The 26,565-nt window shown below is 39.7% G+C and overlaps 1 protein-coding gene across 1 annotated transcript in view; it reads right to left on the bottom strand.

Moving 5' to 3' along the window:
- LOC126305268 (AP-2 complex subunit alpha-like) overlaps window positions 1-26,565 on the bottom strand; it is a 279,414-nt gene that overhangs the window by 34,900 nt on the left and 217,949 nt on the right. The window contains exons 12-17 of the mRNA XM_049992036.1: window positions 22,688-22,885; window positions 21,008-21,172; window positions 16,834-16,997; window positions 16,627-16,756; window positions 16,401-16,542; window positions 12,475-12,619 (exon numbers count right to left, since the gene is read on the bottom strand). Of these exons, the coding sequence (XP_049847993.1) occupies window positions 12,475-12,619; window positions 16,401-16,542; window positions 16,627-16,756; window positions 16,834-16,997; window positions 21,008-21,172; window positions 22,688-22,885 (944 nt within the window). The remainder of the gene's footprint in view (window positions 1-12,474; window positions 12,620-16,400; window positions 16,543-16,626; window positions 16,757-16,833; window positions 16,998-21,007; window positions 21,173-22,687; window positions 22,886-26,565) is intronic.

The raw sequence follows: 26,565 nt of genomic DNA, 5'->3' as shown, positions 1-26,565 counted from the left end.
GGAAGCTCACCAAAGAAATGTTGAATGCCACAGATATGAAACTTTGCCCGAATTTTCTGTCGAAGGTGGAATTTTATCTCAAAAAAACCCACTGGGTAAATGAGTACTATTCCCGAAAGAATTATGCCCTAAGATAATAGCACAATATCACGATAGCCTGCAAATGTGTCAATGGTCTTCACGCCACAAATTGTCTAATAGCTGCCCGTTATTTCTGGGATGGCAGACTGTGAGACATGCAAAAGTATATACAAAATTGTTTTCCCTGCGTTAGGAGGTCATTGCCCCCCTCAAACGAAGACACCTTTACAACAAGTGCCAGAAGCCACTTGCCCCTAGGCCTTAGTAGCAGCAGATATTGTCAGTCCATTCCCTTTGAGTCCACAGAACAACAGATACATATTGTCAATTATAGATTATTTTACCAGCTTCGTAATTCTTGTCCCCATACCGGATGGGTCAGCAGAAACTGTAGCTCGAGCATTTGTCACCCACTTTGTGTTACCATATGGAAGTCCTGAAGCTGTACTTACAGACCAAGGCATGAACTTATGTCATCATTATTTACAGAAGTTTGTCAACTATTGTGAATCAAAAATCACTCTAAGGCTAACGGACGCTTAGAGCGAGTTGACTGCACAGTCACACGTATGCTTCCTTATTATGTCAATAAAAATCATTCTGATTCTGACAGGTATTTCCAATAAGTCACATCAGCATATAATAGCCATGTCCAAGAAGCCACTGGATACTCCCCCTATGAGGCAGTATATGGCCAACCCATGAATTAACCTTTTGAGACTGACAAACTGCCCCCAAGGATTAGATCCACAGACGTGAAAGATTTGAAACGACATTTAAAAGCTATTTGGAAGAAAGTAAGCGTAGACAATGCAAAAGCTACAGCTCAGCAGCTAAAAAGGAATAATGGGAGAGAAATAATGCCCGAGAACAAGGTAGGAGATTTAGTGATGTTGCGCAATCCAGTAGTTAAGGGAAGGAGGAAGAACTTACTCCTACGTATGTATACCCCATCATGCGGGTTACTTCCCTGGTAAATGCAGAAATTCAGTTAGCAGCGATTGCTCATTTTGACAGGTTACAGTTGTATAAGGGCTCAGAGCCACCCCCACCCCCGCTTGACAGTGAAGCAGAGCTTGCATCACAAGTAGCCCCAGCCAAGAAGACAAGAAGTAAAGTAGTGCAGCCCCCTGTAATGCGTTACCGATATACGCCTCGTATTTAATTTGAAAAGTCGTGCAATGTATTAATTTAAGTTGTGCATGTTATTTGAAAGTATTCATAAGCATTGGCAAACATTTGTAACAGAAGTTAGGATGCCATATATTAATGGGAAGGGATTGGAGTTTTCATAATCATTTTGTCTTGCATCATTCAATGTCTCCAGTCATGTTTTCATAGTGGTAAAGAGCTGGAAACACAATCACTCATTAGTAATGGAATTAAGAGGAGCAGTTGTCCTTGTCAGTAGAACACAAAGAGTAACAATCAATTGATCTTTTACATGTCGAATGGAATGACACTTCACATGTCGATTTAGTAATCGGTGACCAGGAACAGATGTTAAAGCTTCAACAGAAATGCATTTTAGTTGCACGTATTCATAACTGCCATTAGCACAAGATCAATGACAACCCACCACCCTCTACTTACAGTTTGGGATACACCACATTATGCGTATGTTTATGCTAAGAGCTCAGACACCCAAAACAACAATGTTAAAATGGGAAAATGGGGAAAAAAACAATTTGAACATCAAGCTAGAGAGACAGTGTCTTCAATTAACAAGAATACGATTGTTCAAGTTAAACATCAAATACGTTATTTTAAAAGTAAAAGGAGCCTTCCTTTAAGTGCTATTATATTTTTTCTTAATATGCCGCTGGAGAGACAAGGTTAGTTTTCATGATACTATATGTTTCTACATACCAAAAGCAAAAGGGTAAGTCACTTGGTTAATGCCAGGCAAGATAGATACATGCAGTTTGTTTGCAAAACACAAGCCTTGCCATCCCCGCCAAGTGAGCAGCTATTAGGATTCCGCCCCTCCCTGCTGCCTTGTGACGCGGAACCCCTCACTCCCCTCCCTCCTCCCTACAGGCCACACGCCTCTGCCACGTTGGAGTAAGCCCCCACACTACGTTTCCGTAATAGGAGACGTTGAGGTCTCAGATCAGCCTCCAGCTATGTTGTATTGTCACTCTCGCGGCTAATAAACAGATCTATATAGCGCCAAGGAAGTTGGCCCTTGCCGTGATATGTATTCTGTGAAGTGACCGCTGTGTGTGAAACACATCAGCCAAAAGGATCAAGTTTGAAATGCCATTGTAAAATAAAGTAGAGAAAAAACAGAGTTAATACAAATCCGGAACAGTAGTCTTAACTGCATACCCCACTGTAAATTTCAGAAGTTATTAGGTCCGAGTTTCCAGTAAACGATATTTAAGAGTCAAGTCATCACAGTTCATGCAGAAATATAAAACCTATGAATTACGTACATTTTAGAAGAACATAGTGTCTAATTGAGTGAATTAATCATGGCAGTTCAGTGAATTTTAACGATCGAGTTGTCTGCATCTCTTGAAAACAAGGCCCTCTGTGAAAAAGTGTCATGAACGACATAAGGTAAGCCTCGCAGAAATTTAGGAACCACCCAGAGGAATTTAACTCCATGTGTAGCAACGAAATCTACCCTGCATCCACATACAGAGGCCCTTTTCCACTCTCCAACCCCCGCCCCACTCCCCCCTTGGGACCAAGCCCAGCCATCTGCTTTGTATCCAGCCACAGGCAAGAGAAATGACTGCTTAGAAGGCACACACACACCTGCTTCCCGAACCGTCTAAGCTGTGTCACCTAGTGCAGTATACAACAATGGCTACGATGAATGTTAGGAAAAGCGAGAAGTACACGAAACAACTACACCTTATATGCGACCATTTTTACCTTCGCTAATAATAATAATAATAATAATAATAATAATTACTTAAGTTAATCTTTAATCTGTTGCAACAGTATCATTGAGAGTGTATTATGAACGTACTAATCAGGAGTTGTAAAGATGGGAGGGATAAAAGCTCCTACTCAACATCATGCAAGTAACTTTCAACAGAGTGGTAGTCAAAGTAAAATATACAGCTGCCACATACTTCAGTTGGGAAAGAGACAGTTCCTACTAGCATCGAACCCATGATCTGGAAAGAGTTATTGGGAAGTCATCTATGCCTCTATCTACAACATTAGGTACACGAGTTACATTGGCAGTCACCGTTAGTACTGTAAAACAATCACTGAACCCGCCTTTCGCAGAAAATTATTCTGGAGTTATTTAGTGCTCAACATCCTGCCAGTAGGATGGACCCCTTAGCCGCGCATACCAGTGCTGCTCCCACACCAGTTAGATCCAGCCATATCCATAATGTCAGCACTCTGCAATCTTGCGAGCGCGACACCTGCTGCAGCGTAGTGCCTCAGGCAGCAATGATTCTTAACATAGAATTTTTAACCAACGAATGTTTTGTATAACTATGCACATTTTCAACACTAAGAAAATTACCTTTCTTCCTATATACTCTACACATGGCAAATGGATTCTAATTTTATTCAAAAACAAAAACACGGACAGGTAAGTTATGTTAACGCCATCAAGATACAACCAGTATCGTCGAACCATCGTCAAGAAGTATAAGGAGCAGGTAGGTGAGAGAATCAAAAAAAGGAACAACAATTGGTTAGGAAGCTGCCAACAACAAACATTACATAGTTATGAGACAACGAGTACAAATTAAAGCAGGAGATATCGTACAAAAGAGGTTAACGTTTTGTAATATCAAGGAGGGTAATGGGAATTATCGATCTGAAAACTGAAGGAGACATGAAGTCACTTTAAACTAAAACATTGCTAGAAGAAGTATTAATTTGCCACACTAATATTATACAGCATTACTAATACCATTAGCACAACCTAATGAGCGATTTCACGTAAATAGACATACCAAGGGCATGTCAAACAGTATGGAGATACAAACAAGAGTATAAAGAGAATAATAGGAAATACCTTTTCTTATTTTGCTAGGAAATATAACTGGAGAATAAGGGAATTTTGCATAAGGGAGATAGTATTTTTTAGTTTTGCTTCTATCGTGGTTTTGCCATAGGTTGCCGATTACTTATGTCTATACACTATTTTAAGTATTTATTTTGTCTATGTTTTATTATCAATTATTTACCAAGTCAATCTCCTAGAGTTTTCCCAGCACCAGTAATTTAGCATTTGTGTCAATGAGCCTGATGTTGACATGTGTTAATTTGTTGTCAGAGTTATGAGGGTAGTTATTTATTTTGTGGGATTTAAATTATACCAGAGTAAATTCCAAAATACCGCCCACTATTTAAGTGTTTACTAATAATGTTCTAGATAAGAAACTACTTTGGAAGGATAACTTCATATTTAATAACACTTTATTTAATTTGTAACAATACCAGTCTGAGAGAGCTGAAACCACACTCTCCGAGACTGCAGAGATTGCACGCGCGCGACTACTGCTGACAAAGGCCTTAATTGCTGAAAGCTTTAATTGCACGAATCTTTTTGCTGTGCCTATTGTGACTCAGCATCTTTGCTATATGGTGAGTAGCAACTTTCCTTCTCTGGTATTGTTACATTCCATTTTGGATTTTCCATTGTTTGATTTATTTAATGTGTGTTTGAATGCTTATTTGGCGGGGCATGCCACATGCCTCCCCATTGTAGGTAATGTAAATGGAGTTAGTAACTCCCACAGGTCAAGAGATTTTGGCCGTACATCTTGTCCGTTAGATAAACCAGAGGGCAACCAATCCCCTCTGGCTCTTGTGTCAACTTACTGTAGTCCCCTTTTGATGTTCATTGAATAATGAAGGCACCCTCTGTGATTCCTTAATCCCCCCCCCCCCCCCTTCCCCACCTCCATGACATATTAAGTGGGCGATCTGCTACTGCTGGGAAACAACCCAGTTGACAGCCAAAAATGATGTCTGCCGACGACGTGTTTTGCCCTCCCCTGTACCACTTGCTCTACTATCGAATTGTGGAAGCTATACTGTTTTTCCTCTTTTGTCAAGGAATGAACAGCTTGCTAGTTCGTTCTGACAGTACCGGTCCTATCTACCCAGCCACATCGAATGAGATATCGTTCCTCCCTTCTTACAATTAAGCACTGTCGTTCATTGTTCATGGGTCATGGGTTGTCATGTGGAAGAGGTGATTGTCACCGATAAGTAACACTCGATTCTGCCGTCACTCTACGCGAATGCTAACCAGTTAACCAGTTTTGGCCACATCTAGTTCAACTGACTTCAAGAGGACAACCTGCAAGGGCACGCACCTTGTGCGACGCAATCGGCAATCGCACAGATACATAGCTGTCTATGTCATTTCTTAAGTTTTCTATTTCATGGCATAGTCTGTCCTACCCACTTTCATCTTTCAACAGAACAACACTTGAAAAGTCTTGCATCTTGCATGAAGCAGCCAACAACTGTGCAGACTTCAGCAAACTGCAACATCCATTACACCTTTACTTTTCGATCCACAGCTCATACCATGTACTTTAATCTTTCGCGTCCAAGAAGAGTTAATGAGAACAGTGTTCTGTGCTTTCTGACGATCGCTGTTCAAGCACTGTCAGAAGCGAATCATGACAAACCCACTGCTCAACCACCAGTAAGCTGAAACCTCAGTTCCAAACCTGTGCATTCTTTGACTTTGTATTCTCTGATGGATCACCAACTACTGAAGCCGTAGTATTTAACTGTATGACATGTCTTAGGACACTGCGATATATCCAAGGATAGATGTGAGTTTTATGTAACTAGCTGGGCCCGATGCAGCCAGCACCAAGGAGTTATAGAGATGGTGAATTTAGTCATAAAATGGTGAGAATGAATATGGTGAATTTGATTGCACAACAGTATGTAGCAGTTATCTTGGGATCGCAGTATTGTCATATAAACGGTTAAGTAGGTGATACCGTCATCTCAACAATGCACCGTACATTCTAGCTTCATCAAGGAAAAGCTTATCAGAAATTACGCTCAACTTAGTTTTTTCTCACTCAATCTCGCTTTCTGTTTCCACTGTGAAAGTTTCTAGATCCTCATCAAGTTTTGTTTTTCTATTCTCGTTGTCAACAATGTTCACATTCAATGGCACAATTTTCGTGTCCAAGGACAGGAACCCTAACCTAGCAGATGAACTTATCTATTTAGTGTGTGTGCGCGCATGCGAGTATATACCTATCCTTTTTTCCCCCTAAGGTAAGTCTTTCCGCTCCCGGGATTGGAAAGACTCCTTACCCTCTCCCTTAAAACCCACATCCTTTCATCTTTCCTTTTCCTTCCCTCTTTCCTGACGAAGCAGCCACCGGTTGCGAAAGCTCGAAATTCTGTGTGTGTGTGTTTTATTCATTGTGCCTATCTACCGGCGCTTTCCCGCTTGGTAAGTCTTGGAATCTTTGTTTTCCCGTGGGAAAAATATATTAAAAACAAAGATTCCAAGACTTACCAAGCGGGAAAGCGCCGGTAGATAGGCAAAATGAATAAAACACACACACACACACACACACACACACACACACACACACACACACACACACACACACACAGAATTTCGAGCTTTCGCAACCGGCGGCTGCTTTGTCAGGAAAGAGGGAAGGATAAGGAAAGATGAAAGGTTGTGGGTTTTAAGGGAGATGGTAACGAGTCATTCCAATCCCGGGAGCGGAAAGACTTACCTTAGGGGGAAAAAAGGATAGGTATATACTTGCGCACACACACACACACACACACACATCCATCCATACATACACAGACACAAGCAGACATATTTAAAGGCAAAGAGTATGGGCAGAGATGTAAGACAAGGTGGAAGTGTGGAGGCAAAGATGATGTTGAATGACAGGTGAGGTATGAGTGGCGGCAACTTGAAATTAGCGGAGATTGAGGCCTGGTGGATAACGAGAAGAGAGGATATATTGAAGGGCAAGTTCCCATCTCTGGAGTTCGGATAGGTTGGTGTTGGTGGGAAGTATCCAGATAACTCTGACGGTGTAACACTGTGCCCAGATGTGCTGGCTGTGCACCAAGGCATGTTTAGCCACAGGGTGATCCTCCTTACCAACAAACACTGTCTGCCTGTGTCCATTCATGCGAATGGACAGTTTGTTGCTAGTCATTCCCACATAGAAAGCGTCACAGTGTAGGCAGGTCAGTTGGTAAATCACGTGGGTGCTTTCACATGTGGCTCTGCCTTTGATCGTGTACACCTTCCGGGTTACAGGTGGTGGTGGGAGAGTGCATAGGACAGGTTTTACACCGGGAGCGGTTGCAAGGGTAGGAGCCAGAGGGTAGGGAAGGTGCTTTTGTGATTTCATAGGGATGAACCAAGAGGTTACGAAGGTATAGATCTAAGTGTGAGGAAGTCATTTCTGAAAGTATTTGTATGGAGTGTAGCCATGTATGGAAGTGAAATATGGACGATAAATAGTTTGGACAAGAAGAGAATAGAAGATTTCGAAATGTGGTGCTAAAGAAGAATGCTGAAGATTAGATGGGTAGATCACATAACTAATGAGGAAGTATTGAATAGGATTGGGGAGAAGAGAAGTTTGTGGCACAACTTGACTAGAAGAAGGGATCGGTTGGTAGGACACGTTCTGAGGCATCAAGGGATCACCAGTTTAGTATCAGAGGGCAGCGTGGAGGGTAAAAATCGTAGAGGGAGACCAAGAGATGAATACATCAAGCAGATTCAGAAGGATGTAGGTTGCAGTAATTACTGGGAGATGAAGAAGCTTGCACAGGATGGAGTGGCATGGAGAGCTGCATCAAACCAGTCTCAGGACTGAAGACAACAACAACAACATGGGAGAGAGAATGGAAAGTGTGGCCACTGAAGCTAATTTTTATTCCTAAATTTACTATGAATGCTGCTACTTTCACTAACAGTTCTACCTTGATCTACTGTCTGCATTTGAGGTGCGTCTCTTAATCTGGGGTCTGAGTAACCTGGCCCTAAGTTATCCCTAGTTACCCCCTAATCAAGGAACTGACAGTTCCAAAAGCTAGGCAGTTGTTTTAACTTCACTTCCCGATGTTTGCATGGTGGAATGTTTGTATGGTGGAAACATGCAGGCTACGGTCCTCTTGTAATTTTAAAATGTCTCATCAAGTTGATAGTATACATGGTTTTAAACGGAGTACTAAGTGCAGAACTGTCCCCCAGTTTCGTACCATGAAACTACAGAATGAACTTTTAAAAACCAAGTATGGACTTCACTAAGGTACAACAATGTAGAATCACAAAAGAAACTTTTGGCGTCAAAAATAAGATAAGACTGGTTTCATGAAAACAAGGGAATCTGAACTTTCATTTGTAACAACCCAAAGATGGCTGCATCCGTAACAATCCCCGATGGCTGCGCCACTGACATGCTGAGTGTTGAACAATGATATTATTAAATCTGACACCAATAAAGATGCCTTGCCCTCTAAACTTCATTATCACAGAATTAGTCTTGAAGACTGGAGTATTTTTTTATCTATCTAATGGGAACTCCACCTAAGTAGTACCAGAACAAATGAAAAATTCCATAATATTTACTGTACTTTTTAAAATGTGATTTCAACAACTATCAAACAATGGAAAATCCAGGATGGAATGTAACAATACCAGAGAACGAAAGTTGCTACTCACCATATAGTGGAGATGCTGAGTCGTGATAAGAACAACAAAAAGATTCACACAATTATAGCTTTCGGCCATTGAGGCCTTTGTCAACAGTCTCTGCTTTCCCTCACCGGAACTATCATAGAAGTCTGCTGAACAGCTGTCTCAGCAAAAGTATTTCTAGAATATGTGCAGGCTTTGTTCCTCCAGAAACATCAGTGAAATGATTACCTATACCAGAGAAATATAAACGAAATACTGAGACTTGAGTTTCTCCACTCTCATTGTTAAATAACCTAGAAAACAGTGTCCTAAAATATCTGACATAGCCTAGATATGCTATGTTGGTGTTTTTATGATGCACTGACTAGCCTGAAAATTTTGTAGAACTGATCAAAACACTTCATAATGGGGTGATTAGTGGTATCAAACTTTACCACTCACAAATGGGTGTAAACAAGGCTGTGTGCTTTACCTACGTATTTCGCTACTTTTTACCCACATTCCATGAAAGTCATCCAAAAACAGTAGTTTGGAAATTAGATACTGATTTGACAGAATAATTTTCACTCAAAAATTGCTCACATTCACACACATAATAGAGCTGCAGTATTTGCATATGCTAATGCTTCTGTTGATTCACTTGAACTGCAATTTCTTATCATCTGATTGAAAAGTATATATGAGCACAATTTGGCCTAGCTAAACAGTTAGAAAACAGCCTGCCTCAAACTGCTGTAGCAGGTTCACACACACATCAGTTCAGGAACAGGATTTTACTTCACACATATTGAATGTTATTTGAATGCAAAGTGCTTGTTCCTTTGAAATAACAGACACCACACAGATTTCACAGCTGTGAAACACAATAGGTAAATTGAAGGGGGATCACTGCTGTCCCACTGCAGCTGACAGCAGGTATCCCCCTTCCATTTACATATAGTGTTTCACAGCTGTGGGGTCTACATAGTATGAGTTCTTTCGAAGGCACAGACACTACGCACTCAAATTGATAAGCCTGGCTGCACAACAGATCCACCTTTCTTCAGTGTGAATGCACAAATACATCTGACCTCCAGTGGGAGCCTATAAGTAGTGAACAGGAGTATACATGAATAGGGACTGCAGATAGGTGGCACTCAGTGGGAGTGTGGATCAGCCGTGAGGCATACCAAGCTACTCCATGCAGATGTGTTAATACTGTCCTGGACGTCGCAGTGGTTACCGCACCTGCCTCGTAAACAGGAGATCTTAGGTTCGAATCCCACTCTAGTGCAAATTTTCCCTTGTTGCTGCTGTTTCCGCTTCATGTCCCACTGCACCTGACAGCAGTTATCCCAGTTATGTATCTTAAATGTGTTGTCTCCAAATGTTTCTCCTCCAGATAGGATGTGGTAAACAGAATCCACACTGCTCATGCATCCTTTATATGCCTCACAATGAATCTTCCTTAATATATACACAATTAAAACCCATGAAAAACTTACTGTAACTTGCAAATCTGGTGAATGAACATGAATTTGGACATTTTATCAGTGAGACATCAAGAAACTTTAGGGCTCTGACCAACATAATCTTTAGCCAACTAACAATTTAGAATGTGAAAAATAGACAATCATTCTTACAATTCTTATGGGAGTGTAAGAACAATTCAAAAGGCACAATCAGTAGTCAGAGATTCACATGGATTGTTCCCATTCACCCTAAGTGAAATCTTCCTCGCCAAGCCCTCCAAAGAAAATTCACTACTGGTAAATGACCCCTTTGCACTCCTATAAGGTATCAGGAGAGCCATAAAAGTGTGAACATAAATCCAAATACAGGGTGACAATGATTGAACTATTAAAAAAATGTAAATTAGTTACAAACTACAGTATTTGCAGACTTCATTCAACATGTAAACATCGCTACCGATATTCGGTTTTAGGTTATGAACATGTCTGATATGCCTGCCATCATCGATGATGATGTGATGCAGAATAATAGCAAAGTTCTGCATGGTCCACTGAAGAGAGTGAATATCGATGCTGTTGATGACTACCTGAATAGTTGTTTCAGCTCAGTCATGTTTTCGGCATTATTGCTGTACACCGTATCGTTAATATAGCTCCATAAAAAGGAGTCTTGTGTGTTCAGATCCGGAGAATATGGTTGCAAATCAAGGCCCAGCCAGTGGTCTCTGGGTACCCCAGAGCCAGAATGTGGTCCCCAAAGAGCTCCTCCAGGACATCGAACTCTCTCCTGCTTTGGTGGGATCAAGCTCCTTCTTGCATGAACCACATCTTGTCGAAAAATGCATATTTTGGATAATGGGGATGAAACCATCTCCCAAAATCTTCTCTTAGCACACGGTAGTCATCATGCCACGAAGGAATATCGCATACCACACAGTCACCAACTGAAGGTGAAGAGACTTCTTGATCGCAAATTGTGGATTCTCAGTCCCCCAAATGTGCCATTTTTGCTTACTGATGAACCTATCCAAATAAAGGTGGGCTTCGTCACTAATCCAAACCATACATTCCATATTAATTCCCATTGTGCCCTGCACCCAACTGTGCAGTTTGAAAGTCCTAACTCAAACTGTTCAGAAGTTGTGATGATTTTATTTCATATAGTTGAATAATTATTACCCTGTACATGGGAGGGCGTGGGATAGGATGGAAAGCTCTGGTGCTTAACCAGCTCAGGTCATCAGTTTCAACAGGTTGGAAGAAAAATCTCAAGAAATAAATTGAACCATTCTCCCATTTAGAATCACATGGAGTGCTCTTCAAAAACACCGAAGCCATCTGCGTAGGTAGCAACTAGAGCACAAACACATAATTTACAATCAACAGTGGACAACAAGTGTATGCCTAAAGGGCAGAACTGTTCTTGGATATTATTTTCTATGGCATTAATGAATGGAAGCATGCAACAGAAACCAACGTTCTAGCATCCTGATCTTCAATGACAGAGGGATACTTGCTGAATCAAATTAAAAACCAGCAACATATGAATTTTTTGTTCTTAGAAAGGGAAACCAAACTTCAACTTTTCCAGGTTGACTGCAATATTATGAAGAGGATAAATTGCCACTCATCATATAACATATATGTTTGGTCGCAGAGAGGCAGAACAGAATGACTACTAAACATGTAAGGTTTTGAACATTGTCTTTCACGTTTGAATGTGCTTTCTGTAATTGGCAGCCAGAGAAACTGTGTGTGTGTGTGTGTGTGTGTGTGTGTGTGTGTGTGTGTGTGTGTGAGTGAGTGAGTGAGAGAGAGAGAGAGAGAGAGAGAGAGAGAGAGAGAGAGAGAGAGAGAGAAAAGCTTACATGTTTAGCAGTCTTTTTGTTGTGCCTGTCTGTGATCAAACACCTTTGCTACATGGGGAGTAGCCATAAAGTATTATGGAAAGGATAGATTACTAGTCACTATGTAACAGAGATATTGAGTCAAAGATAGGCACAACAAAAAAACTGTCAAGCAAGCAAGTTTTTGGCCAATAAGATTTCCATTGGCACTAAACATACAAACCCAAACTCATGCAAATGCACATTATATCACTAGCACAAAAATGCTTAATTACTCTCCATTGAAGTGTCAGAAGTACGAATATTATTTCTTCGAAAATCTTTTCTTGCTTACCCAATGATGCCTAACAGATAAAGCTAAATTTTGAAGGTATTACTCAAATATGGCAGCACAGATTTTCTTGATTTATATTTAAGACTTACAACATTTGTAATTCTTACTTACCCACCAAGGTTTTTCCACCGTGCAAAAAATGATTCACCATTCATTTCAGTTGGTTCGAAGAACTTATTAACTGTTAGTGGAAGTTTTATTGTTAACTTCTGGGGTACATTGTTATATATGAAGGTGATATTCATACTTGGGGCATCTGAAACAATAGTTCATTTTTATTAAAACATGCAGCATTAATATCATAACAAACAAAACAAACATTTTTGGAACTGATCACAGAAGCAGCATGCAATTAAGCAAAAGTTAGAAAACTTGCAACACCCACATGTTAAAGAGTACATTATATATATTTTCTCAATGTATTTATAAATTCTTTTGTAAACTATTTTCTTCAAACATTTATTTACATAGAGTGATCAACTGGCATCATTGTTACCTAGTTCAATCTGTAATTAAATACAGTTTCTTTCACTAAATTGTATAAAGTTGTAAGTTCCCGAGATGGCGAAGGCCAAGTACTATATGATCAGATTGCCAGAGACATGGCACACAATATTTTGGTCCTATACCAGCTCATCTCATTTCTGATGGATGAACTATGTCTCAAGGAAACATTCACTTCAAAGGCTAGATTGACTTTTTATGAGAGTTACACATGATTCAACTTATTACATACATTTAGATTTGAAATTTATTGCACACACTTGAGAAAAAAACTTTCACATTCACATCTGCACATCATGAAATTTGGCTGAGGGTGTTGCACTTAAGCAGGTATTAACACACAACCACACAAAATTCGAGCTAAGAAGACACACTGAAGCAGATAATGCTGACCACCCAAACACTCATTTGACAGACATTCACTGCTAAATAAAGGCCTCCCTTAAACTTTTCTGAGCATCCAAGTTGTCTCTGCATGTTTTGTAATGTCATCCACCAACATTCCATTGAGGTGTTGCTTAGGTATTTCCTTATCCCTTTGAACTCTTCAAATAATTTCTTTAGTACATCTTACAATCCATTTGTTTGGCTACAAGTCCTGCTCACCTTCAGTTCATTGTAATTGCAATTCAAAGACTAACATTATCCTCTACCTAACCTATCTTTGGCTCAGAAAGGAGTAAAACATTCTGATTTAAGACTTTTTGATAAATTACCAGATGAAATAAAATGCCTGACTTGACAAATCTTTCTATACTACAGATGAATTCTTGAATAGGAATAAATAAATCTATAGCTGTAATATACGCATTTTGTGTCATTTAAGGAAATGGGGTAGGTAATAATTTTAAGCTGGCGCACGGGGGAGGGGGGGAGATAGACCATCATCATTTACATGTGCATTTCTCACATCATAACGTTACCGCGAGACTGATCAATGGCACACGTAATTAACTAACTAATATAATCACATTTTCCACTCCTATCCTGTTCCATGTGACAATATTATGAGAAGGGAAGTTGGTACTCACCATACAGCAAAGATGCCGAGTCGCAGATAGGCACTACAAAAAGACTCTCACAATTAAGCTTTTGGCCATTAAGGCCTTCATCAACTACACACACACACACACACACACACACACACACACACACACACACCTCACAGGCACAGAACTGCGGTCTCAGACAAATGAAACCGCACTGAGAGCAACAGCACCAGTGCATGATGGGTGCGGTGACTTGGTGGGGGTAAGGAGGAGGCTGGGACGGGGTGGGGGAGGGTGAAGCACTGCAGGTTAGACTGAGGGCACAGGAGAGGTAGGGAGGAAGGTAGTGGAAAAGGAGAGTAATAAAAAGACTGGGTGTGGTGGTTGAATGACGGCTGTGTACTGCTGGAATGGGAACAGGAAGAGGCTGGATGGGTGAGGACAGTCACTAACTAAGGCTGAGGACAGGAGGGTTACAGGTACATAGGATATATTGCACGGAAAGTTCCCACCTGCACAATTCAAAAAACGTGGGGTTAGTGGGAAGGATCCATATGACACAGACTGTGGAGCAGTCACTGAAATGAAGGATATCATGTTTGGCTATGTGTTCAGCAACAGGGTGGTCCACTTGTTTCTTGGCCACGGTTTGTTAGTGGCCATTCATGTGGACAGACAGCTTGTCGGTTGTCATGCCTCCATAGAATGCAGCACAGTGGTTGCAGCTTAACTTTTAGACCACATGACTATTTTCACAGGTAACCCTGCCTTTTTAAGGGATAGGAAAGTTAGTGGCCGGACTGGAGTAAGTGCTGGAGGAAGGATGTATGGGACAAGTCTTGCATCTAGGTCAAATACAGACATATGAGCCATGAGGTAAGGGATTGAGAGCAGGGGTTGTGGAAGTCCCACCGTCCGGGCACAGAGGAGCAGTCTCCTCACATATCAGTAGCACCTAGGACAGTTGCAACTGTATTACATTCTCCACCAGGGTTTTGATTACCTCTCATCGTGCCTTGAAATGAGAAATGTCCTACCCACTATCCTCCTCACCCCCAAAGTGGTATTCCGTCGTCCCCCTAAAACCTACACAATAGACTCTTCTTTCCTTACACAACTCCTGCCCCCAATCCCTTACCTCATGGCTCCTACCCCTGTAACAGATCTAGATGCAAGACCTGTCCCATACATCCTCCCACCACCATTTACTCCAGTCCTGTAACTAACATCACCTGTTTCATCAAAGGCAAGGCTACCTGAAAAACCAATCATGTGGTCTACAAGCTAAGCTGCAACCACTGTACTGCATTCTATGTAGGCATGACAGCCTACAAGCTGTATGTCCACATGAATGGCCACCAACAAACTGCAGCCAAGAAACAAGTGGACCACCCCCTGTTGCTGAACACACTGCCAAACATGATATCCTTCACTTCAATGACTGCTTCACAGCCTGTGCATATGGATCCTTCTCACTAACACCAGCTTTTCTGAATTGCACAGGTGGGAACTTTCCCTGCAATATATCAATATATACTACATTACCATAACCCTCCTGGCCTCAACCTTCGTTAAGTCACTGTCCTCAGCCATCCAGCTCCTTCCCTGTCCCCAATGCAGCACTACACAGCCGTCATTCCACCACCACATCGAGTCTCTTTATTTCTCTCCTTTTCTAATTCTCGCCCCCCTCCCCACCTCACCCTGCCCTCCGTCTAACCTGCACCACTTCACTGTCTGCCACCCCCTCCACCATACTATCCCTCCCCCTCCCTGCCCCAGCCACCACCTTACCCCCACTCAGTCACCACTCCCATAATGCACTGGTGCTGCTGCTCACAGTGTGGTGTCAGTTGCCTGAGACTGCAGTTGTGTGACAGGGTGCACGGGCACGAATGTGTATGTGTGTGTATTGTTGATGAAGGCATTAATTGCTGCTAGTTTTAATTTTGAGAGTCTTTTTGTTATTTCTATCTGCGACTCACCATCTCCAATGTATGGTGAGTAGCAACTTTCCTTCTCATAATATTATTTTGCACATATGTCATATCAAAGTGGCAATGACTGACACACACTCTCCCTCCCTCTTCAATGCACTGTTTACTTCTGTTAGCTTGTGGAACCGTTCTACTAATTATATTTTAAATTTTGTATCCTTTTACTGGTATCATTCACAAAAAAATCTTTTATTAGCTTTTTTTCACTGGTAATGTGAGTACTGTCACAGACTACTAAGTTCATTTTTGGTTTTTGATTAAGAACATTTTCTTCAGTACTCTGTGTGTGTGTCAGTGGTCACCACATAAACAGATACATTACATTAATATAATCTTGCACGTCACACAAATAACTGAAAACTAACTAACTAATGAAATGATTTTTTATATTTACTCATCACTTTAACTTTAGCTAGTTATGCTCATCTGGTTAATTTCATTGAGTTTTCCATGGCAGGACTCAACAGCTGAAAGTCTGGAACTTGGCTATTCTTACATTATATGCAGGTTTAAATATAGTCTTATATAAAGCTTATATATTAAATACCTATAAAATCTTCCACACATTCAACATTTATCATCTGCTGTATCTGTGCACCAGCTTCCAGGATGGGTGGTTCCACAGGCTTTGCTTGAAGGTTAAGTTTTGGTGCAAGTTCATCTGATATGGAAAGACGTGGTACAAAGCTCTGCAGAAAGTAACATCAGTAATATAATATATTAACATTTAAATGACCATCAGAAAAAATTAATTATTTAAAGCAATTTTTTACCTGTAATGGGAAGGACGTTTTATTTCCATAGAAGAGCCCCAATCTCCCAAGATTTTGTCTAAATTCTGATTTCACTCCAATTTGTATTAAGTCATTCTCAAATAAGACACCATTATTTTTACACACAAACCTGGACACAGACAAATGTAGCCATAAATACAAAATGCATTTCAGCAACAACTAAATTTTATATTAATTTATACTAACTTCTTAGCGTTGCTCTCAGCCTGGGTGACATTGTTCACGGTGGCATTGTTTTGAGGGTACATATCTCCAAAGACATCTAACAGATAACTCGTCGCTGGAGGCTGAGAAGCTGGAGGTGTGCTAAGCCCCAGGAGATCTGCTGATGCATTGTTTGTAGTATTAGGCTGCAAAGACAGTGACCAGTTTATGATACATTTCTAGAATTAAATTTCACAAAATAGCTCAACATTTTAATTTCTTTATTCAAAATGAAGTTGTAAATATACAAAAGAATGAATGAAAGTCTCAGTTCACACAATGTACATCGAAACTGCTGAACTGTTGGCTTTAAGAAGCTACTGACACATTTAATGCATGTATCTTTCTTCCACACGTGTCTCTAAAGAATTTCCCTACTTCTCCAGAATGTGAACAGCTATTTCATAGTTAGTGAGAAGCAGAAGATTCAACAATAATATTTACATATATGTGCATTTCTGCCAGGCTTCAACATGCTCTTATTTATGAGAAACAGAGAAAATCCAGAAATAAAAAAATTAGGCATGGTGACACTCTTAAATGGAATATGACAACTTCATTTAATCAGTAAGGTATATGCCAATTTGGCTACTTTCGTGTAGAGAATGTGAAAAGTGTGTGATGAAGGGTATTCTGTGTATCAAATTCAACTACTTGCTACACAAGAAGTAAATCTAAAATTCGTCAGTGATTATTTTCCGTGGACATGTCACAGTTGTTACGTGACGAAGTTGATACAAAAACTGAACTATAAAGTTACTACATAGTGACATTGAGGCATTAAAAACCGAACTTCCGACCATCAAGAAAGAAACGTTACATTAATTCCAGAAAAGAAGTCCTGTGTGTGTGTAAAAACCATCAAATGGAAAAGCAAGAAGATCGCAAAAATACGAGTGAACGATCGGACTTTAAAAACAACAACAACATTTCAAGTGTTTCCGTTAATGTCTCGGTAAACTCAGTAAGCCAAAACCTGGAAGATAATGGAAGGTGGTGACATACATAAAAAGGAAAAAAAGCCGACAGATATGCAACAAAAGGAAAATGACGTAAATAATTGGCGATTTGCTGTTGAAGAATATTGCTGTCTCCAATTGCAAGATTGACATACGACCTGGAATTAGAACACAACAACTCGGTAAACATTTTAAAAATATGGTTAATGCAAGACAAGCTACTACAGAACCAGATTCTGAAACCAGACATAATTATAAAAGGGTGTTTATACACGTTTGAACGAAGGAGCAGCAGTGAGGAAGAAATTGCAAATGAAACAAGAAACATGATTCATTCTGCAAGAAATATGTATTCAGTATCTTGGCTGATACTTAGCAGAATCATAAACAGAAGGTCAGTGAGTGAAAAACGTATCGCCAAAATAAACAGTGCTCCTAAAGAACAATGTGATCATCTTGGGGCAGTTTTTATAGACCCAAACAAATTCCTATGTGAAAACTCACTGGCGAAGGATGGTTTGCATTTAAATAAACTGGGGTCTGTAACAATCAGCAGAATGTTTGCAGATGTCTGCAAAATCATTACAAGCAAGGGAAACTAATATGGCCTGACAAGGGTGAAAAAACCATACACTCGAGCTGGAAAAGAAAAATGTAACCACCATACAAAAAAAGATGATGCTAAAGAATTTGCCTCGGAATGCAGCTCACAACATGTAGACCAACAAAAGAAAAATTACATAAACCCACTTCATCAAAATATTCAATACTTTGGTAACAAAAAATTAGAAGCAGAAGTACTCCTGAGTGAAGTAAGACCAGACATATTATGCATAAGTGAACATGGACTAACAAAGTAAAATAGGTAATGTTGCAAGAAAGGACTACAAACTAGCTATTTACTTCTGCAGATCTAAATATAAGGGTGGCGGCATTTGTATATATATTAAAACAGGTACTCTTCTAAAGAATGTACCACGTGGCAATATTAGCATCTTTCTGAAAAAAAATGCTAGCTTACTGAGAATGAATATGAAGAGAAACCTTATTATATGTGGAGACTTCAACATCGAAATGGGAAAAGACAGGATTCTGAAGAATTGATAATACAGCATAACTTGAAAGTAACAATAACTGCACCAACAAGAGTGACTTCACAAAGTGAGACAGGTATTGACAACATAATTACTAATATGTGTAACTATGAGTCACATGGAGTTCAGACAGAAATATCTGATCATCATGGACAACTGATCAGGTTTTGCAGAAGTAATGACACAGTATCAGAACAAAAAAAAAAGAACCAATGAAATTAGTATCATCAGTGAACAAAATATCAGCAGCTTTAGAACAATGTTAAGTAAGGAAACCTGGAATGAAATCCTACAGGCCCAGAGTGTAAATGAAAAATAAGATGCATTTATTTCAACAATTAAATACCATTTTAATGTAGCATTTCCCAAAGTAAAGAGACAAGAAAGGCTGCAAGATCAAACACAGTGCACTACTAGTGAAATACTAGAACAGCGAAGGAAGCTGCAGGATCTGAGATGGATGGGCGGAGCTGAAAACTACAAAATGTTAAAAAAGAAGTATAGAAAAACAATAAGAGAAGCAAAAGCAATTGCAATTGACACCACTAAAACTCAAAAAACAAGGCAAAGGCAGCTTGGAATGCAATTAATGCTGAAAGAAAGGAAAAAGATGGTCAAACAAAGAAGAAGGTATTAGGTCGATTAAAATAGGCAACACAGTGGTCATAGATGATATGGAAATAGCAAACGTACTAAATAATAACTATATTAGTGTAGTAGAAAACTTAAAATTGGAAAGAAATAGTCAAAAGAGTATTAAGGTACCAGAAAGATCATGCAGTACCATGTTCGTAAGACCAGTCACGGAAGATGGAACTACAGAAAACTATACAGAAACTGTAGTCCAAGAAATCAGCTGGTGATGATGAAATATCGAATCATGTAATATAGCCAGTAAGTGTGTAGATAATAACACCACAGCTGAACATAGCAAACTGTTCTTTCATAGATGGAATTTTTCCAGAAAAACTGAAGATAATGAAGGTGGTGCCAGTGTACAAGAAAGAGGATAAGGACGACCCCAACAGCGACAGACCAGTTTCACTTATATCAGGTTTATCAACAATCCTAGAAACGCTTATGTATACCAGATTAGTTAATTATTTGGACAAACTTAACATTCTCATACCCTCACAACACGTTTCAGAAAGTGTAAATCTCCAGAATCAGCAACTGTCAGTCTAACAGAATACATTTTACAGACCTTGGATGAAAAAAAGGTTGTCTCTGCAGTATTCCTGGATCTTTCAAAAGCATTTGACACCATTGACCATGAAATGCTGATACAAAAATTAGGCAACTATGGCATTCGAGGGCAACCAGGTGAATGGATAAAATCATACATGTGCAACATCAAGCAGTATGTATCATTAGGAAACTCATACCAATCAGAAATCAAACCCATCAAATATGGAGTGCCACAGGGTTCAGGAATGGGGCCATTGTTATTTAATTTGTTTTAATGATATAGGTGTTGAGGAGGAAGGAAAGAAAATATTGTATGCTGATGACATGACAATACTAAATAGTGACCAAAGTATGGAGTAGCTTGAAAGAACAGCACACACATCTGCAAATGTCGCATCTCAATGGCTGTTGGAAAATGAACTGGTTATAAATTTTAAAAAAGGCTATGTATGCAGTGTTTAAAAACAAAGAGAAGGCTTTAGACAACGTGGATTTAGAGGTTGATGGAACAGGGCTTTAAGAAGTAGAATATGCTAGATTGTTAGTTATTCTTGTGGATAATGAACTGAAAAATAAATAAATAAATAAAAAAGAACACACACATTAATACTGCCTGTAAGAAACGGAGCTCTACCATATTCTTAATGATGCAGCTATCACAGTATTCAGACAAGAACCTTCTGTGTACAGTGTATCATGGACTTTTCGAATCATACTTACAGTATGGAGTGACTGGGGGGGGGGGGGGGGGGGGGGGGGGGGGGGAACTCAAACAAGAGACAAAATGAGTGTTGACTTAAAACAAGAAGGAGCAATTATGACCATATTAAGAAGAAAGACCTCTGAAACATGTAGAAACTATTTCACTCTCATAGAAGAAAGAAATGACATAACTGCTTCCTTGTTGTTCTCTACCTGTGACGGAGTTGTTTCAGGCTGATGGTTATTAACCGTTGGTGCAGGGCTTTTTCCTTCCCTGACTTCATTTTCAGGAACCCTTCCTGGCTTTTTCTTCTTTAGAACAGCAAGAATGGATGATTCTCGCTCTGGGAAAGCTGGCATCTCCTCTAAAACTGTTGCCTGCAAGAAAACAATTATGTGCAAATCCATTTTCTAATAGGCTTTGTCAAAGTACTTTATCTTGGACAAAGAATCACTACTCTGTCACACAATGTATTATATTAAGAATGTTCAGCCAAATGTACATACAAAAAATTAGGGATGTACTTTTAATTTATAATTGATTTTACCTTTATGCCAATAAAAGTGAGTCTGGGTCACATACACAAAGTGACACTAATTTATGAGATTTCTATCTATCTTAATACAGCTTTATCACAGCAACAACCTGGCACAGAAGTAGATGTAGGTGGTGCTGCAGAATACAGTCACATTATCCTACACAAGTTTCCATGTTTATACATATGTAGGAAGGCAAACTGAGCACAGATATGCTGTCCAATTTTGACATGTAACTGTGTAATAGTACTGAAAATTGTCAAGTCTGGGATGACTAAATGTGGTAAAATACACATAATAGTCTGGAAACAATTCCTCCACAAGATGTGTACAGTAGTTTAACACATTGGCTCTGATGTTGCCAGCACAATTTGGGTATGATGTCCAATGCATTAATTGTAAACAGCTTCATATTAGTAAAAATGAACACACTGTTCTCCATAGACATTGGAGCTCAAAGATTTTACTCCACAAATGTTTCATATATGAAAATCCCATTATGAATTAACTGTAGACATAGAGGGTCAGATGTACGCACTAGAGTCCCATTCTTCTTTTTTTCGTCATTTGTCAGCATCACAGAGCAATTGTTTATTAATGACAAAAGTGTAACTAAAGCAGTTAGTATGTACAGTTATAACCTATATGTGCAAGTAGCACCTAGTCACCACTTAAAATCCACTTGCCTCCATTATCAACCTTTCATTGTGTGCCAATGTTCAGCTAATGGTTTGTCAATATTATGTAATGATGGTGGCTGTCTAGTACATCCTAAGTACAGTAATTTGCAAGGTTGATGTGGCATTCAACTGCCCTTTATGATCTACTCTCATTACTTCTTGGTGAGATGGTATCGAAATAAAATGTTCACTCCATGTATTTGCGCACAGCGAGCAGCAGTTGTTTCAGTTAAATGTCATTCTTGAACTAATAGCTACTCCAAGATATTCTAGGCTTTTGCAACAGGTCAATTTATTGTATGACTCTCTGCTTCAGGTGACATTGTGTAAACTGCACAATATCTCTTTGAGGCAACTGCTCAGAATAGTGGTTGCTGTTCATTATTTCTGGCAAGTAGCAACTGCCATTGTCCATATTGACAATCTTCTTAGACATATGGCAGACCAAGAGCCACATAGACAACTGTTACATTGATCAGAAGTGTTGCTGTTTCATGTCAACTCAGTGTTTATCTTTATTACTACTCTGGCATTTCTTTGAACACATTTTAAGAATCTTTCATTGTTAAAGAGATTAAGCTATCCCAAGACTTTCCAATCTTATCGTATCATAAGAAGTAGCACTACTTGTATAAAACTGAGCTAATGTTGTCACCTGAGTCCTTAACAAACTTACCAAAACGTCAGTTGATGCAATTATACTCAGCTGGAGGTATTCTGATGCCCGTTGCTGCAGTTCTGCATCTGCACTGCGGAGATTACTGTGCTGCCTGAAGACTTCCTGAATTTGTGGCTTTATCTCAGGAAAGAGATTCACGAACTTTATGTATGTTGACAGCAACAGTGCTCTCGTCATTGGTGAACAGAGATGATACTGTGAACATACGTGAGAAACATTCAAAAAACAGAAAATACTGAATAGTGAAGAGGACGTTCATGAAACAAAACACATACAAAAATTTCCACATTACTGGTAATGATAAGAGCCTGTAACATTTTAATTTTATTGAAAAATTGCTGGCTAATACAGTGGTAGCACTAAACATGCAACAATGTTTGACAGCTGTGTGAGTGACTGGTCCCCAGAAGCAGTCATAGTTATCAAATTTGGAAAATTAATCTTATTTATGGATGTGTAATGGAATGATCCATTGCATCACATGTAGAGAGGTGAGGTGGAAGGACTGCTGGTTACTGGAAGGGATGGGGAGGGGGGAGATAGCTGAAGGATAGCAAGTGTTGACTGTTACAGCAGAGAAGGCTAGAATTTGCTCTGTTCTCAGGGAGTTTAGGACTGACTGTATGAAGCAGTTTACCTTAGATTTGCTCAAAACAAAAACAACTACTCTGACAAGACTAAGCTCTGGAAGTAGCATTGTATTAATGTTAATACCAGATTATTCCATCATGAACTAGAATCAATTGAGACTAGCAAAAGTTTGGGGATCAAATCAAGTAGAATTGCATTCATTTGACAACCTCGTTACACTACAAAAGAAAGGATTTTGTTCGGCATAAATGCAAGCAGAAAAGAAGTAAACAGTGAAGAATGTTTTCTATCTGTAAGGTCAGGTTAAGCAGAATATCAACCAGCGAAGTAATGAGTTTATATAGTAACTGCTCCCATACAAATTTTTGGAGGAGATTTAATTGATACGCAAAGTTTATTGACATTTCACAGACATTTAGCACAAGAGTAAGAAATAGTAATTACTCATACTTTAAATGAACACGAAGCACATGGAGGAGTTCAACAGCTGCAAATAACTGATTGAGTACCTGTAACAAAATGTTCTCTAGACTAACATTCAAACAAGCTAAAATTGCTATGACAACTGCACATTGATTAATCAAAAACAGAAGCACATTTATATCAATTAGTAAAGTTATGTTTATTTGTTTATTTCTAAATAATATTAACAATATGTGTTTCAGTGGTAAAATAATGGACTGTGAATTTAAGAGCTTGGCTTTGATCCCTGGTCAGTGCTATGTATTCCCCTCTACCCTGTTGAAGCATGTGGTTCAGCTGTTCCAATCCATTTCAGTCTAGAGATGGTATTGTGAATTGAAGATGGTGTTCCTTTGCAGCTGGTACTAGGGGGTGGTGGGAGGATTGTGGGTATGTAGAGATATGGCACAGAAAATCTGGTGACTACATCTTGGGGAAGTGTCCATCTGTGAAGGCCTTTCTAACATCTTCAGCATACTCAGCAAAAGAGTTTTAGTCACTGCAGATACGCTTTGGGAGCTACTATCCATTCCACACCAAAAAAATCCCTCCCACAGGGTGTGGCTGCCTGGGGATGGTATATCTGCAGTGTCCAGGACTCACTTGCACAGTATGCTGAAGGTCTCGCAAAGCCCTTCACCGATAGGCACTAGCCTCCGTACAGACTGAACAGATCTCCCTTGTGATATTCTCGCACACCTCCACAATCCTTCCACAACCCCCAAAAAACTAGCTGCAAAGCAGCACCCCCTTTGTCAACCTGTACCACCCTGAACTGTAACACATCCTTCGTCAGGGCTCTGATTATCTATCATTCTGACCTGAAATGAGGGACTTCCCACTGAATATTCTTCCCACCCTCTTAAAGTGGTGTTCTGTCACCCACCCAATCTCCATGACTTCCGAGGCCATTTGTATGCTGTTCCCAATCCCAGTCTCTTGCCAGAGGGACCTCATCTCTGTGTTAGACCCAGTTACATGGCCTGCCCAATCCACTCATCCAGTATTGCCTATTCGAGTCCTGTCACAGGCTTGTCCCACCCCATCAGAGGCCAGGCCATGCCATGTGCAGTGATTAGAGCAGAGTTGGTGCATAACTTTTTATATTGGTGTGACTATGAACCAGCTGTCTATCACTCTGAATGGCCACTGCCAAACTGCGGGCAAAAGCAAAGTGGACCACCCAGTGGCACAATATGCAGCTGAACACCATGCTCTAAGTCAATGTATGCTTCACAACCCGGGCCATCTGGATCTCCCCTCCACCACCAGATTTTCTGAACTATGCATATGGGAGTTAACCTTGCAGCACATTCCCTGCTCCTGAAATCATCCCAGCCTCAACCTGCAATAACCTACTGCACCCACACCCTTCACTTAAGAGTTAGTGCCTTCTTTGTCCTGTAAAATCATCAATTCATGTCCCTTCACCCTCAGTGAGCTCTCACTTAGCCAGCACATCCATCAGTCTTTCCCCCTCTCTGTTGCTCACCTTTTCCAATCCTCCTCCCCACAGCTTCCCAATGCTCCTTGAGCCTTGTCCTGACACCTTCTACCGTATTATGGCAGACCCCCCACACACTGCCAAATAGCAATCTTCTCCCCCCTCCCTCATAAACCCCACCTGCACTGTAATATCACTCCCTCTCCCCTGCTCCATTACCAATAGCTACTTCTGTTCAACGCAATAGTTATGTTCCAACTAAAGCAACTGGAAATAGCGCTCACATGTGCGTGAGGTGTGTGTGTGTGTGTGTGTGTGTGTGTGTGTGTGTGTGTGATTTTCTTTGCTTTGAAGAAGGCTTTGCCACCTATACGACAATGCAGGTCAGTATTCCAGGTATCCAGCCCTGCTGTCATTCACCCTGCTGAGCCTGGTACGCAGAAGCTAGTAGGTTCCATACTTCTCATGTGCTTCAAGATTTTTTTAAATTTTGGATAGTTATTGACATGGCTCATGATTAATTTCACTGGATTAATTGGTTTTAATGTAATTTATTTAAATTTCTAATCCTTTATCACATCACTGATCATCACAGTGGCTTTTTCATTTGCTCTTACTTTTTCTTCCTGTCCATTGTTTTCATTTGGAATCTGTGAATCTGGTAATATTTTTTATTTAACTATCACAAAATGCTAATCTATTGGTTAAAAAACAAAAGACAAAATAATCTATTTATTCTGGTATGATGTAAAAATTCATATCTAGTTACATACAACATGCGCATTTTTCCAGATGGTTATCATCATACAAACATTTAAAGCACAAATTCCTGTTCCAGTATGGACAAGACAAAGCAGATGAAGATGAAGATTTAAACCAAAGAATGGATCATATACAACTGTGCAAAATGAGGAATAGTAACAATGAATGCAACAGCATGGACGAAAAAATAATATGATGAAACGGACGAAATTAAATCGAAAATAATACAAAAAATAATTAAAATTAATGGACAAAGATTCCAAACAAAAACAGAACAGAAAGAAGAAAATAAGAGTAAACGAAGATGTTAATACAATGATTAAAATGATATAAACAAACAGTTAGAAATATTAAGAATTATGTCTAAACCAATTAACTGAATAAAAACAATCCTCAAAGCCATTTTGATACCCATTTAAAACTAAAAAAATTAAGTACCTGACCAGATTCAACCCACAATGTTTTGCAAGGCAGACTAATCCACTAGCCACTATGCTACAATGCCGCCCCCCCCCCCCCCCCTCTCCACACACACACACACACACACACACACACACACACACACACACACACACACACAGAATTGTCAGTTTTAAGGACCTGAAACACCACAAAT

The sequence above is a fragment of the Schistocerca gregaria genome, unplaced genomic scaffold (assembly GCF_023897955.1).
Source record: "Schistocerca gregaria isolate iqSchGreg1 unplaced genomic scaffold, iqSchGreg1.2 ptg000304l, whole genome shotgun sequence".
In the NCBI taxonomy this organism is placed as follows: domain Eukaryota; kingdom Metazoa; phylum Arthropoda; class Insecta; order Orthoptera; family Acrididae; genus Schistocerca; species Schistocerca gregaria.
The sequence above is the reverse complement of the archived record's forward strand: the minus strand, read 5'-3'. Positions and strand labels throughout refer to the sequence as shown.